General features: G+C 43.2%; 1 protein-coding gene across 13 annotated transcripts in view; it reads right to left on the reverse strand.

The window, feature by feature from the left end:
• PITPNM3 (PITPNM family member 3) overlaps positions 1-16,981 on the reverse strand; it is a 6,156,742-nt gene that overhangs the window by 1,062,484 nt on the left and 5,077,277 nt on the right. For all 13 annotated transcript variants that reach the window (XM_069615040.1, XM_069615036.1, XM_069615037.1 and 10 more), the window contains one exon: positions 3,623-3,771. In XM_069615040.1, the coding sequence (XP_069471141.1) occupies positions 3,623-3,771 (149 nt within the window). The remainder of the gene's footprint in view (positions 1-3,622; positions 3,772-16,981) is intronic.

A 16,981-nucleotide genomic window follows, 5' to 3' on the forward strand; every position in this document is an offset into this window, starting at 1 on the left:
CTTGTTAGGGAGAATTCTCTGTTTAGGCTGAATTTCCTAACCTAGTGAGTCCCCCAGCAGCTTTGCTGGATTTTTGGGGTTTATTTTTTTCTCCCTCCAAGAGTGAGACTCTTTTACCCTCACTCTTGGACATGATTTGAGTGTGTTTCTTTGAATCTAGATGTGTTTAATGGGCTATGGGGTCTTTTACTCCATAGGGTTTCATGTGTTTTTGTGATGTGTGTTGCACAGCACCCTCCGTGCAGTAACACAGGGGTGTCATAGTGACCCCCCAGTATAGATTCCATACCCTGGGACTGACTGCTGTCTCCCAGGGCATGTAAAGTCACCATTGACTTTACTAGTCTTAAATTCTGAACAGACCCAGTACAAACCATCATATTGTGGACGTACTGGCTGGGGCAATTCGATTGCCCCAGGGTCTGTTAGTCGAGGGGGCACGTCTCCGTCCCCCCTGATCGAGTTTTGGCTGGTGGCAGTGGATACTACTTTTTATATTCAACCGCAAATATTTTCCTATGGGATTTCCCATTGTTTTAGGCTACTATCTTTATTTAATTATTTACGGTAGCCTCGAACATACCGCCGGTTTATTTAATTAATATTAATTCTCCGGTTGGTATTTTTTGCCAAAACTTGATTCTAAAATGGCGTTTGTGTTCTTTTCTGTGACTCCAACCCAAGTCGAGCCCTTTGTTCCACTTTTTGGCGGGCTTCTCCACAGGAGCCCTCCAAAGTGGTGCCACTATGTCTGGGGTACTTAGGAGGGGTGGAGGGGAATTTAGGCACCCTGGACTGAGTTGCCTAGGCAACTCAAGTCGCACTCCGTCCTGATTGGCCCAAGTGGTAAACCGGCCGGCTCACCACTTAGCATGTTTGAGTGACAGCTAGGCTGAATGAATGGGGGTTTGCTGCATAAAAGCAGGGCTTTGGGGACTGGAACTGCAGAAGTCGCCACAGGACCTAAGAATCCGACGAGGGAGAAGCTGAGCCAACCTGCCACGACACCACGACCGGTGGAGCCCTGCTGGACCGTCTCACCACTTTTCCCAACAACAGAGGAGATCTCCCGCCGGAGAGTCTTCTTCCTTTGACTGGTGGGGATAACCAGTTTCACCGTCTTTTCGCTTTCCCGACGTATCTCGTAGCTGCCTTGCCCGTGCTAAGCACCCCGGCAACCGGGATACCACGTTTTACCACAACCGCGAGATTACCTTTTACCGGAAAACTCTGCGGCTGGTTTCTGCCCTGGTAGTGCAACGACCTGCATCTTTCCTCCACGTCGAGATCTTCTCTTCCCCTGGACGACGCCGCAACTTGCACCCACTACCAGGAACAACTGCCACCGCTGGAGGATCCTTCCCACTTAAGGTACCGTGTCCCGCCTGGCTTCCCTTGCAACCGACTGTACGGGGTAGATTTAGCCCCCGGCTTTCGAACCTGGGTTAGCCTGGGACACCCTGGCTAAACTTTTCTAAGCCTCTCTAAACTCTTCTCTGAACTCTCTGCAAGACTTTCTAAGCCTAGTGTAACTGTGTGATCTTGGGCGCATTTGTGCTCTGCTCTCTCTAAGAGTGGGCCCAGCCTTTGGACTTTGGCTCACCAGTGACTTTTTGCTCTCTGCCTTGCTAATAGTGTCCCTGAATCGTAGAGTGGTGTAATCCTGCATATTCTGTCTTTTTCCCTCCATTTCTCACAACCTTAGTATAGTGCAATCTAGTTAAGCGCTCACCTCTTTATGAAAACAAGTGGTGTCTTACTGTGATTTTCTAATAAGGGAAAAAGGGTTGTATATATCATAATAGTAACTGTGTTTAGAATATTTTACGATAAGAGTGCTGGAGAGTTTCAACTGTGTGTTTATAAATAAATAATTATATACTTTGAGCTCTGGTCAGTGTTTGCTTGTATTATTGTATCTGTGTGCCTATTGAGTATACTTTGCATACTGCCTAACTCTTCTTGAGGGAAGTCTGACTGCTCAGCCACAGCTACCAGGTAAATCTGGGTGGTACAGACTGCTACCAAGTGGGTTTACTGCTAACACCTGTAGTCTTAAATCTTTTGCAGTGGTCCCTAAGGGAACTACACAGGTTTCTGCCGAACACACCTCTGCGTAGGAACAGCTGGTCCCTCCGTCCGACCGAGGGCTCCTCTACCGGGCTCTCTTCAATGCTTCTTTGCTTTCCCTACCCCAGGGATATGGATGCGATGCCTGCAACTCCTGCTAGTCATTCTTGGTAATTTCTGGTTCAATGCGCTTGCTGTCTGGGTAACGGCCTGGGCTTGTCATCCGTTAATCCTTGGCCACAACACTTTGCTGCCCTTGGTAGTCAGCGCGGATTGTCATGCGCTTTTTCCTAGAGTCGGCCTCCGTCCCTCATTGTCTTCTGCAGTGGTTGCCGACCTGCTCTTCCGCCACGTTGAATCCGGGCGGCACCTGGAAACAGTTACATTGACTCTTTATGGGGCGCTATCGAGGGTTCGATGCCGCTCCACCTATCGTGCCCTGTTGTTTTTCAGAGGAATGTTCCTGGACCGCCAATGTCGCTTTATTTTCCCCTTCTTTGTGGCCCTGTGGGCAGAGGTAATTACACACTTCCTTTACCCACGTTGGCCATCTTGGAATCATCACCTTTACTTCTTAATCAACAATCGTGGATTAGATGTATTGGTTATAAAGAAGATATCCATATTTACCTCAAACACTACGGGAAATTTGAATGTGACAGAGTAGTTATACTTATTTGGAATTATACGACCAGGAAGTGTTTATCTCTGTGAAAGGAAAAATCCCATGTCTGGCTACACATCTGACCTGTTTTAGGGGTGTACATTCTTCTCTTATCATTTAAGCTAATTCATTTTTAGTGTGCTTTCATTCCTGACTCAAATGAATAATGTTGTGAAGAAAGAAGCCTTTACGCAGCTTTGTCATTTTATGTATGGCACTGCCTATCCACGTTCATCTTCACAACATAATTGTGGTAAATGCGTTACTCTCAATATCGATGAAAAGATCACTAACATTTAGGTCCACCCTATCCACATCGACTCTAAAAGAATAAAAGTGGTATAAGCTTTAAATAATTGGTCACTCTAAATTGAACATCGCGAGATTAAACAAAACTGTTTGGATACATTTTTCTTGATCATCCCAAAAATATGCAAATAAGTCCTTATTTGCATATTTTTGGGATGATCAAGAAAAATGTATCACATTTTTCTACTGTGTTTGGAGGGCTGACATCCCATACCTAATTAATGGTTGTCCACTGACAATTTTTCAGAATCATATTTACTGTGGGTGTATTAAAAATATGACGGAGCAAGCCTAGCCCTATTTATTATGCAGTATATTATCGTGGCATGTTCTAAATCATGAGTTCTATCATATATAGTTACAAAGTAACACTACTCATCTTGGATTGCTGTTTTTGGACAGTGGAACATTGATTCCCATTTTGTTTCACCATGACGCATTCCAGTGTTCAGTGCAATCGTAAATAGGCAGAATGGATTCCAGCCCACATATAAACGTATCACTATTATTCTGTTACAAATAATAACCTGCAACAAAAAAAAAAAGAAATCACTGCCATTGCTGACAAGAAACTCTTACCTCACCACCATTTTGATGGGATACACACCAACTCCAAGCCTCTTTTCCTTTGGAATATTGTAAGAGATCCTGCCACTGCTGTTGGATATCTCTGTGCCAAAGTATACCCAACGTCCGGTTGAGGGTTCCGTCATGAGAAGGATGTCCACCTGTTTGATAGAAAGATCATCTTTATGATTCATTTTAGAAATATGTATGCATAACGTTTACATTGAAAATACTGTAATATTGTAATATTGGATCTTACAATTTTTCTAGTTATTGATAATCTTTATTCAATGTGAACTTGTTCTAACACATTCCTTACATTTGTGTGTGTCCAGGTAAAATGCAAACGTATGCTTAAGGATGTTAATGAGAAATGTAATTCTGAATAAAGTAAATTTAATGCAACTATAACGAGTATGTTAATTTGAAAAAACAATATAAGTATTAGGTACAGGGCATCTGAACAAAGAATTTGTTTTGAAAGTATCTGTCTTCAGGCAGAATGAAGAATGGCAGCATGGCAACCATGTATTTACTTGCACCTTTGCAATGTGCTGCACTAGTAAATAATTTGAGTGACATGATTGCACTGCTAAAAATATATTAGAGCATGTTGATAAAGTTACTTTAAACAATGCATTTGAGGTGCACATCTGTGTGGGTTATGTGATGGATTCACACAGTCATCACTGATCCCCAGCCTAAAACCTCCTCCTACATGGCCAGGCGAAGGCAGCCTCTACCTGATCCTGCCCATGGCGGTGTTATTATGAGGGAGGAAAACATAGGAGGATATGGTTGTCAGGGGGATGTGGTGACCCCATCAGGATAGGTGCGATATTTTTCTCTTAATAATGAGGAAGACCCTATGATTCCTAAATTCCTAATGGCATGTTGTCACTTTAAAAGTCCCTCCCATTGTAGGACCCAAAATACCCTTTCTGCCGAATGATCTAGGCAGAATGACATTCACACCTCAGGTGCACATGACTCACATTTAACACCCTTTGTTTCTGATGGTTTGATTGTAAGTGAGGGTCCCAAACAAAATACCCCTACACATGATGCTCATTTAATAACTCCTATTTCTAATAGTTTTGATTCAAACACATATTCAAAGCAATGCAGTTTTAAAAAGTCTAAAACTACTATGGGCTCCAACTCCCATAAATCCTCCAGTACTGGGACGAGGAAGAGGAGAAAGGAGTTAATGTGGAGCAGAAGCAACAACAAGTTAAATTTGCAGACTATTTGTTGTAACGGAAATCAGCTGGCGGGAAATTTAAAAATGGTGTGCCTTTTCATCTAGAAGGAGAAACAGGTGGAAACAAGAGATGCAGAGCGTGCGAAACGGGAAACGGAACTGGAGACAGACACACGAGAGCGTACTATGTGGAAGGAGGCAGGGGCTTCCGACCTGCAAGATGAGAGATTGGGAGAAGCACACCAGGTGCTGAGGAACTAGCAGCAGTGGGAGTGGCTGTCAAGGACACGGTCACAGTGAAGAGCAGCAGATCCACCAGCAGATGAAGGAGAAGCTGGCGGGAGAATCGCATGAGAGTCTGCAGAGCAGAAAATGCTTTCATGAAGCACAGATTTCGTCACAGCCATACGTCATGTGTCAGAAACCCCAGCAACCACTGGTAAGTCTGCCCAAAAGCACTGGGAGACCCAGGGCATACCGACAGGCTTACACACAATTAGGAAATTATTTTGAATGTCAACCTAATGACATAGAAAGCTGGAATGGACACAAATCTCCATATACCATATGTCGATATGGGGAAATCTGGAGTAAATGGTGTCATAAACAAATAAACATGAAGCAAGTGAAAGGCAAGATCGGTACAAGTCTTCATATTTGAGATGTCAAAAATGGGGAAAATTGGAACAAGTATTGCCACAAGCCAATGAACACTAATAATCAAGTTAACAAACAAAGCTTGAACAAGTCTCTATATATGAAATGTCAATATGGGGGACGTTGGAACAAGTAATACTTGGAGAAAATTAAGTATAAACAGTGGAGGAGTATAACTGTGTTGTGTACTTGAAGAGAAAGGGACTGAAAGATAAAGGGTAGGTTATAAGAAGACCTGTTGAAAGAAGAGCATCAGGTAGTGAGCCTTTGGGGGAAAGATACCTGACAGGAGAGTACACCAGAGGATCTACAATGCCCAGAAGGGGATTCCTGGCAGGGGAGTACAAAAGGTAATGCAACTAGAGTATGTGAAAACAAAAGACATTGTGAAAGGATTCCTGGTAGGAGAGTATACCAGTAGACAATCTTTAAGAAGTTGTTGTGTAAAAGAGACACTGTCGCTATCTATTCAAACACCATTGCTTGGAAAATACACTATTCCATTGATCTTAAGAGAGTGTTATGTAAAAGAGACATTACACTACTCTTAAGGAACCATTGTTTGGAAAGGTCATTTTTCACATCATCCTTAAGAAAGTGTTAAAACACCATCACTTAAGTTGCTGTGTAGAAAAGACACTTTAACCATCCTTTCAAACACCATTGCCTGGAAAAGACACTTTTTTTAATCATCCTTAAGAAATGGTTTTGTAAAAGAGACATTTACACTAGTCTTAAAGGAACATTGTTAGAACAGAACACTTGCAATATTCTAGCTGAAACAGTTCAGGCGAAGGGAATCATCCCCTGGATACAAGGATTGTTTTGTTGGATTTACATATTTGGTTTTTGCACCCTTTTTGCTGAATTTAAAGTAGGGACATTTACCTTACACCTTTTGATTGTTTGTGTTAGTGTGAGGGTCTGATATGTTTTGGACACAAGGACAGTTTGCATAATTTTGACGATGAGACACAGACTGATATTTAGTTTTCGTTTGCTAGGCAGGGAAACTCTCTTTAGTGTAGGGACAGAAAGGCCTTCATCCAAACCCCTTTATTTTAATAAAATGCCTCATGTTGAAAACATTCCATCTTTGTGTCTGCCTCTCATGTCTGACTCATCACAGTTGTATCATGTAGACTTGAAACTACCCTGGAGTGTCAGAGTCTATCTGAATCTCCAGAATCAGCTATTGAGTTAGTTGTGGAAGGCTGAAATCCTCCCTGCTGAGGTCATGAAACCTTCCATTTGTTGGATTGAGATGAATGTCCTGGAACGTTTATAAAAGTTAATGAAATGTGGGGGTGGGGAACCTTACAGTCTGAGAATGCATGGGGACTGTAATTTGTGATTGTCTGTGCTCATCCTGCAGTGCTACCATGACATTTCTGTAGCTGATAGGTGCCCCAGATGAGTTAAGGGTGAGCACTTCAATATCAACCGAGCCCACTACAAAAGTTAAGACTCTGAATTTTCAAAATGAGTGCAAATGAAGAAAGCGTAGAGGATGCAGATTTTACATTTGCGCTAATTTCTGAAATGTGTAGGTTGCCTTATTCTCAAAGGTGACCTATGCATTTCAGCAGGGGCTGACAGTGGCACAAAGATGTGCTGTCCAGCCCCCTTGCATATGTCAGTGTCAAGAGCCCACTTCGATACTATCATATGTCATTTTCCCACCAACCACTCAGTTGCTGTTAGTGCATTTCACAAAGACAGACCCTTCTGGGGCCCATCTCTGTGAAATGATTGAAAAAAAGAATGTCTTCCCTGTTTGGGGGATGGAAATATAAGTGTGACAGCTGCGGTTCAAACTGAAGCTGTCATGCTTAAAGAAAACATCATGAAAGGGTAATAAATGACCCTGCCATGATTTGCACTTCCCCTCATGCCTGTTCTCAACAGGAGCAGGGGGATGACCCTCATTTCTGTGCATTTAAAATCACATCCCATTTGTGAATTCGGGCTGTGCTTTTAAATTCACAGGAATATGCCCTTATTTGTGTAAATTCTAAGGAACTCATGGTGGCAACAGTAAAGACAGACAAAAGTGATCAAAGTTTGAGGGTGTTTATTGAACAATGAACCTAAATCTAAGATGAGAGAAAGCGTCGACCATCAAATGAAAAATAAGGTAGCCCTAGTGGCATTGTGTCAAATAAAAGGGCCTATATTAAGAAAAACCTATTGTCATGTCCTTACAACTAATTATAGAAATAGTGTGGGATAATATTTCAATAAAGAAAGAAGTGTTCTCAAATCATAAGTCAGGATGTGATTGCCAGGGGTCTCCCTTCCCCACCTTTTCAGCACGGAACAAGGTGTTACCTTGGAGCACAGCACACACTCAGGCTTTTCATAGCACAAGCTGACAGTTCCGTTCCGGCTGGTCCAGCACACGCTCAGGCTTTCTCAGCACGAGCTGACAGTTCTGTTCCAGCTATCAGGCTCTTCGATGGTAAAGTCTCTTTTCAATAAAAAGTCTTTTGCCTTCGAGGGCCTGATGTATTCCACAACAAACAAACAAAAAGTTATTTTCCACAGTTCATGTTGGGTGCTGGCTTCACCCCTGGGTCCCCCTCTTCCGGGCGCCGACCCTTCACATATCGTATTCAACCAAACAATTGAACAGTTCCTTTCTCAATGAACTTTGGGTGATAGCTTTTTACCCCTGGATCTCCCTCGACCGGGCTTGGACCCACTTGACAAGGGGGGCAATTCACTCCCCCTGGTCTCCAATACCTGTTAAATTCACAAGACTCTTGGCATCATCACGAGTTGGGCGCTGCCGGGGCTATTAGCCCTACCGCCAAACCTTATTATTAGCACCGGATCACAGGTTTGGCGGAACAGTAAGTTCTCATTCCCGTTGGGCCCATTGGGGAATTTTTTCATTCCCCATTGGGCCCAATAGGGAATGTTCAGCGCTATTACTGCCGGCGGTATTTCTGCCTGTGGTAATAGCGCCAAAAATCATCAAAATCGCGGCAGATTTCCACCAAGCTCAGAGCTGGGGGTAAATCCGCCAACCCTGTGATTTGGCGGACCCTTAAATGTGGTTGTAATAGCATTAGTGCCGCATTTAAGGGCTATCGCCAAACTAGTGATGAGGCAGTTAATGGGCCTCATTACAAGTATGATGGTAAGGCAACAACGGCGCTGGTATCGCTACCGGCACCGTTGTTACCATACCACCATACTACGAGTTCTGCTCGAGGGTGCCCTTGCAGCCACCTGGTCTGACCAGGTGGCCGTACCGGCACCCGCGAGCAGAACTTGATGGTAATACCGGTACCGTTATTAACTGTACCAGTGCTACTACCTTCCCCATTCCCATTGAGCCCTATGGGGCCGAATGGGGGATGGGGAGCCCCTTATTACCGGGTCCGCCAAACTCGGCATTACCCAGTAATTGCCCATTCGCGGGTGCTGGAAAAAAATGGATACCGGCAGCAGCCGTGCCTGTACTACAGGCACGGCTACCGCCAGCCTCGTAATGAGGCCCAATGTCTTTTTAAACAGTACTGCAGGCTTCGTTCCTGATTGTCGGCTTCCCTCTTCCGGGTTCACTCTGCCAACTTTTACAACACACTGTTCATGCCCTCATTTCACCAAGCAGGATTCATTTCCCTTCGCTTCTCAATCATCTGTAGGTCAAAGACTTTCAACGGTACAGAGGATTTTACAAACCCCCTGAATGACCACGTTGACCTCTTTTCACCTCTTCCCGAGGGCTTCTGGTTCCGGTAGTTTTTACCATCGGGTAATCGCCCAGAGTTTCCTGCAAAGCACCAACGTGGTGCTGGACTTCTCTGTTACTGGTTTTCCCCCTCTTTACTCCATCATATCTTTAAGTCTTTCAAAGTTCAAATTAGCCATTGGCTACTTTGCGTTCAACACAGTTCAGTTTCTTATTGATTCTCCCCTCGACTTACCGGCTGTGATGAACCACTTGCCTTTCTTTATCCTTGGAGACAAGGTTGGTACCACCGAGACCAGCGTCTTTGTTTGCGGTCTTATGTTTCCATCAGCGGAGGTTTCATGGGCCTTGATTGGAAAGGGCAAGGTTACTTCTCTTATAGTCACCCTCTCGGTATTCATCGTCTTTCGCCTCCTCTTGAACTGCTGTGCTGAGTTAGCTCTCACGTTATGCTTTCTTCCTTGCTCGTCTTTGCTCTCGTGCTCCACCTTTTATCCCTGTGGGGAAGGGAAAGGGCTGTCAGGTGTGTGTGATTCTGGCCTGACCCTTGTATTGGGACATGTCTGGTAAACAGCTGTGGTGTTAGTCTGTTGTCTTCTGTCTTGTGTGAAAGTGTTTGGGCCTCATTAGGACCCTGGCGGTCCCGTAATGAACGGTGCTGGTACGGGACTGGCACCGTTCATTACGGGCTGCACTATTACGAGTCCTGCTAGCGGGTCCCGCTTTTCATGCCTGGTCAGACCAGACGTGAAAAGCTGGACCCGCTAGCAGGCCAGAATGCTAACAACGGCCCGTCATTAACGGGCCCGTTGTTAGCATCATCCCCATTCCCTGCGGGGCTCAAATGGGAATGGGGAGTGATTTTTTACCAGGTCCCAGAAAAGGGCAATTACCGGGTCCGCCAAGGCTACTGCCTGTGACGTAATGAGGCCCTTTGTGCCGGAAAAGAGGGGAAGTGTTTTGGAATATCCTAAGTGTTAGGATGGGGAAAAGGTGTTGAAAGAAGGGGGATACCGCATCTCGCCCATGGCTGTCCCACTCCCACTCCCACTCCCTAAGGACCCCCCATCCAGGTGATCCTCCCTCACTGATCCACCCCCAGGAACTGGATCCAATAGTGATTGCCATGTATTGGCCACTTGGATGACAGATCCCCGGGGACTAGCTATGGAGACACCTTCAGGTTTCTCACAAAATGCACAAAGTAGGGAAAAGTGCCATCTGAATGGGCACATCTAAGATGAGCTCATTCAGATGCTCTTTGAGAATGGATCTGCTCCTTCTTTGGCGTGAGTTATAAGATGCAGTACCGCATCTCATCACTTGCACTAGAAAGGTTTTGAGAATCTGTCCCACAGTCTTAATGGGGATATCATGGAAGGGAGGGTTGTCGTAGGTGACAGAGCATACTGTACACTGCTGAAAATTGACAGTGTGAAATAGTGTTTGTCTTTTTTTGTACCCTTTATAAACTTGATTGATGTCTGAAGCCATAGTACCAGTTCTTCAATTTATGCATCTTTTCTGTAGAGGTTATTCGGATTTTTCTCAAGTCACCTCAGTTCTGTTATTCTCAGAAAAAGCCAGCCATTGACAAGGACACTCATTTGAGTTGCCCCCATTTTAGTGGCATTTGTAAACGAGAAGCTAGTGACAGAGACATTTGTCTAGTCCTTTTTCTACTTCTATATTTCTGTTTTTCAATTCCTAGCAATGGGATTTGATCAGGCTCATCTGTTATTTGCTCTTATGTGTGTGTAACCCTGGTCTCTTTCCTTAACCCTTCACTCAACAACTATTTGAATAAAGATTGTATCTCAAACCAATAGCCTGGGGCATTGCAATTGAGCGGTGGTCTGAGATGTTGGAGGATATAATGGGGTATCAGCACTGTTGCATGGTGCATTGCAAGGAGCAGTACAGACTTTTTCATAAACTGAACCTTGTCTTAACCCTGTCAGAATGGGAAAAAGTAAGTTGAAGCAAGTGCCACTGCCTCCTACAGGGAGTCCAGCTTATTTCTATGTACACCAATGGTTCACCCAAGACTTGTACGTTTCTCGCTAAATGGCAATATTTTAATGAGGTGACACCATGAAGCAATTTCCTTAGTAAGGTACATTTGATCTTGATAAGATTGCCTATCTAAGAGATCCCCTAGAGTTATTGGGATTGTAAGTTTATCAAAGACAGTTGGATGCAGCCTTTGACTGGTACGCGGTGGCCACCAAAAGACATTGCAAATCAAAGACCAGAGTCCTAGAAGATATCTGTGGAAAATCCATGAACAATAGAAGGACTTAAAAGCAGTTGAAATGTAATTTGGCAGTCTCTAACAACAGAAAAGACATGCAGTCTATTTTCTCTGGCATGCCAAGAGGTACCCAACTGAAAGAATCTCCATAATATATTGCTCATATGTATAACTCTTCTACATTGAACCATATACTTAATCAGGCACTGGATAATGCCAAGTAGTAATATCTGCTGCAGTACCTCTATCAGGTGGGCAGGTCCATTTCTAGATCCCGGATTCATCTATCAGTGAAAGGCCTGCATACAGCCATTCCACTCCTTTATGATTACTGGTAGGCTCTACTTCACAATCTCTTTCAGCTCTTGATGCGATACATGAAAAATGGCTGATCTCTAATATTTTTTGCACCTCACTTATACCAAACACGTGTCTGGCTTTTAAAGGATTTCCCAACACACCTCCACAAGCTGATGCTGTGGCATAGCCCTTAAGACAGTTTCCTGGGATGGGTAAATGTTTGGTGACTGTAAGTGCACAATGGAGCTCAACAAATGTGTTTAATATTATCCAGAGATTTTGTAAAATACATGAGGATTCTGTAAAGTTTCAAGAAAAGTTGAAAGTAATAAACTGCTTCAGTCCTACTGGTGCTGATCTTCACAAGTTGGTACTTTAAGGAACACATTGTGGCAATGTTATGACAGACACATGCGACCACAGTTCAAAGGTATTTATTGAACGTTTTCAGGTGTGTGATAAATGCCTATCTAAACCTAAATCTAAAGATGGGAGCAAGCTACAACCATCAAATAATAACAAAGGCAGTCCTAGTGGAGTCTTGTCAACATAAAAAGGGCCCATACTAAAAAAACCTATTGCCAATCCTTACTACTAAATTACAAATAGTGTGGGGATGAAGTTCATGAAAAAGAAAGAAGTGTTCACAAAATGATAATTCAGGATAATTGGGCCATTGGCCTCCCTTCCCCATGTTTTCAGCACGGGGCAAGGCGGTTCACTCGAGCAAAGCGCGCACCCTCTGGCATGTGTGGCATAAGGATACAGTTCCATTTTCATAGTTCACAAAACTCAAGACCTTTTGTGTCCAAGTATCTTTACTTCTCATAAGTCTCTTGATGCAGAGGGCCTGCTGTACCAAAAAAACAACACACAAACGTTCCCTTTAGTATTCACAGTATTTAATTTGGGTGTTCACACTGGTTGCCCCTCAGATCCTTTCCACAAACAAGGTTCAATAAGTCTCCCTCAGCTGGGCTCAGACCAATTGGATGTACTTTAAAATATCTGAGACTTTCGAATGTGCACAGGGTTTAACTTGACCCGTTGCATGACCACTTTGATCTCAATATTCTTTTCACACTCAGCATCAGTTGGATACCTAAAAGAGACATTCGAATGAGCACCCACGTGGTGCTGGACCATTCTGTGTATGGTATCTATTCTTGTTTCATAGAGTTCAGTTATAAAGTTCAAGTGATGCTTTTTGGCTTTCAATTGTAAGCACGTTGCTCATTCCGAACGCTTCACACACTGTTCTCTTTATACAATGTTGCGGCTTGCAACCTTAGTTCAAAACATACGCTGGTTTGGTATCAGTTTTTCCGACTCACCGGCTCTGTTGACTTTTCGAATGCTGCTTTGTTGTAGGAGCCAAGGATAGTACCACAGCAGCAATCGCTTCTCCCCGCCTTGGTTATTGACCTGTGCAGGTTTAATCACCCTTAGTGCCTGGTCTTTGGTTTCTTACTTTCCAAGGCTCTTGAAAGTAACGGTCTTTATTGGTCAAGGGTGCTTCACTTCTCTCAACCCTCTCCGGTCTCGCCGTCTTTCTCCTTGTATCAAACTGCCATCTTGGAACTGTTGTTTCCTCGTGTGATCTGCCTCACTCAGAGCGTGCTTTCGTGATCCACCTTTTATCCATGTGGGGAAGTGTGATGGAAGTCAGGTTTTTGTGTAATGATCTGTAATTGCCTGGCCTTTCCTGACTGTGGTGTTGGGACATGTCAGGTATACGGCTCTGGTGTTAATCTGTTGTTGCTCACTGTGAACTGTCTGTGAGAAAGTCTTTGTGTCAGGAAAGGGGGGGGATGAGTTCATAAGTATCCTACCTGGTAGGATTGGGAAAAGGTGTCACATGGAAGGGGATAATACGTCTCGCCATCCAGTGTCTCACTTCCACTCCCCGAAGACCCCTCATTCAGGTGATCCTCCCGCACTGGTCTACCCCCAGGAACTGGATGTAAAAGTGATGGCAATGTCCTACCACCTGGATGACAGATCACAGGGGACTAGCAGGTGAGACACCTTCAGGTTTCTCACAGTACAAGCTGCTATTCTTCCAGATATGTTCACTCTATTACGACAGAAAAGTAATTGGCCGTTGCAAGAACCCACAAGTGCTAATTTATGAGAGTGTATTGTGCAATTGTAGAAAGGTGCCCCAAAAAGACAGATTGAAAAAAAATAAATTTGAGAAGCCAGTCCATTGTCTAGAGAGGGATAAACAATGTTTGAGGGATCTATGTCTGTGCTGCCAGAAATGTAAAACGAAATGCTGAATACAAAAATGGTGAGGTGCAGTGATCACATAGGTCACTTTTGCCCACATCCCCATACCTGCTTCCCCATTTCCGCTACTTACCTTCCGGCGGGACACTTCTGTGTGTGCCGCTAACTCCCCTCTAACCCTGCGGCATCAGTTCCGGTCCACTAACATTGGTTGGTTAAAGGAGTACTTATTGTTTGGGAAGTGAAGAATTTGACTGAGGTGCACAGAATTTTCATGAAAAGGCAGAGAGACAGAAAGAGCTGGTATACCAAGACTACACTGATGGAACTGTAAGACCAGCAGCTACAGCTGTCACAAAGAAAGGCGGGACCCAATCTCCAGAGAAGAAGGGGAACAGAGGAAGATGGAATTACTGTCAATGTTGGACAAGTGGAAATTCAAGCTAGACAAATGTCTAACTTGTACAATGGCCAGTGGAAATATAGCAGATTGTTTGTGCACTGGAAGTCTGAATGCTCAAAACTGCATGCTCAAATGACAGTTTCGGCTGCAGCCACTTCCACTTTCTTTCTTCCTCACAATCATTTTCAACACCTACACTGCCTACTTCACCCAATACACAATAGAACAGACAAAGGGCTGGTAATATTGTTGCATCACTGATGCCGCTTGATTCTTCAAGCGGCATCAGTGATGCAACAATATTACCAGCCCTTTGTCTCTACAGAGCCTAGGGACACTGTACCATGTGTAATGTATGTAATTATTAAGATTGTTATTATGCTGTATTGGTATACTTTTATTGTAATCTATCTGCCTGTATGTTCTTTTCTTGCAACCCTGTACAAATTGCGCCCCGATGCCCCGGGGCCTGATGGTCTGCGCGTTATAAATAAACAAATGCAATACAAATACAAATACAAATAAATCTGTTAGTGGGAGGACTTTTTCACATGTGGTTGATACTGGAATATCATGCTCCAACACTGAGAACATCTGAATGTATGCATGCTCCTTGTTCATATTTTCTGATGTTTTAACTCGGGGCAATTTTTAATCCACCCCAAATCAGATCCGGCACCCAATTTTCATTCCTTTAATTAAGTTCTTTTTATGAACCTGGGACCATCAATTTGACAATATTGATTCCGTACAACCTTCCTCTCCTTGTGGGATAAGAAAGAGACAGGGTTGCACATAGAATATATTACTTAATCATTTGCTAAAACGGCATTGATACTAAAGTGAACTTTTTAAGCGCATTCATCACTGAATGTACATTTGAATTATCTTGTGTGTGCATCCGCCGTGCATTGAATAGTGTATGTGGGGCTGGGATAAAATACATTCAATAGGAAACCAAATTTATCAGAACATTTCTGCCTATCTAAATCTCTCTACTTCCTATTCATTGTAAATAAATACACTCCCCACCCCCAACTCCATGGACATGGAAGGATTTCAAAAAGTGTTCTATGCAACTCAATTGCATGATAGGCTACTTAACATTCTCTTACGTGACTCACTCGCAAAAAGGAAAATATGTATGTTTGCTATATTTCTTTCAGTAGTGTTTCTATTGCATTACCATGTAGAATGCATATTTGTAATTTTCAATGGGCGACCTTAAAGATGGCAAATGGGTAGCAGTTAACTGCCCTTTACCCTATGTCATGAATGGTTCAGCGCTAGTAACAGAACTCTGGTTGGTGATGTAAACAGGAAATTACTACAATTTTACATTATTTGTCTAAGTATGCACACAGTGAGATATCCTTTTGACTCACAGAATACTTCTTCTGAGCTTGAGCATGGCACAAAGAGGGAGGCATGGGATCTTCCAGTATACACAGCATAGGCTCTACTTTATCAAATCTATAATTCAAGAAGCACATACACATGTAAAATATGTATTGATTTCTAATTTCTCAGTATGTCTGGTCAGTTTACATACCCCACCCACTCAGTATTTTCCCTAAAAGAGAGGTCTGGTATTTAACCATTCCCCTTGGGAGTATTTTCCTCACTGAATTATATTTCCCTTTCAGGTAATAATGACATAAGAATTTCTTTTGGCGGTCTCCTAGACAAGTGAGGACCCTCTTAAGGACTGGTTCAATCAACCCCCTCTGTTTCAGGTGGGCATCAGTCAGCAAGATGCATCAGCTTCCCTCCATAGCCTGTTTCCCTTCTTTCTGTTTTGGGCATGTTTGTTGTCTCTTCCACAAAAGAATGCCTGGATCTTTCACTCCAGGTAGGCCTCTCTTACAGTGTGCCACTGGTAATTCAAAAATACAATCTATTCCCTTCTCATTTCTGCTGTTGTCAATTCTTCTTTTTGCCCTTCTCCCCTGCATCAGCCAGACAGTCAGTGAGTGAGCATGTGTCCACAGAATCTATGGGCATGAACTTTTATTTATAGAGCAGGAACCACTCCCTTAACAGGTGAGTATAATGTAACTAATCCAAGTGGTCAATGTATGTGATTGGACAGTGTTCCAAAAGTGGCATCTTGCTAACCATCGTCATTAATATGTCATTGGACATATTAATGACGAGGGCCGTCAAATGGGAGTGACTTCTACATACAGTTCCCTCCCAATTGATGTAATTCCATCTCAGAGATGTAGACATTAAATAGTTGTAACTGTCTAAAACCTCATATTCCTCACATGTGTAACTAATAAGCTCATCAGATTACTCTCACCTAGATGAATCAAATAATGCAACAGTCATCTCAGCACGACATATGGTAACTGAGTTAAGGATTGTTTACATTTTTTTCTGACACTTTTTTATACAAAAATAATATTTCCTTCTCAAGATAACAGTGTCAATGGCATGGATGCCACGATATATAAATCACTGGCATGCACCATTAGGTATCCACATTTGCCTAATTTACATATAAACATAATATCACAAAACTATTGTTTTACATCCAGCTGATATAGCTTTTCACCCTTAAATTTGCTACGACCCTTCATTGAATAGTTACAAGAAAACATGATTCCATATGT

Source organism: Ambystoma mexicanum, chromosome 9, assembly GCF_040938575.1.
Source record: "Ambystoma mexicanum isolate Mex_15411 chromosome 9, UKY_AmexF1_1, whole genome shotgun sequence".
Classification (NCBI taxonomy): Eukaryota; Metazoa; Chordata; class Amphibia; order Caudata; family Ambystomatidae; genus Ambystoma; species Ambystoma mexicanum.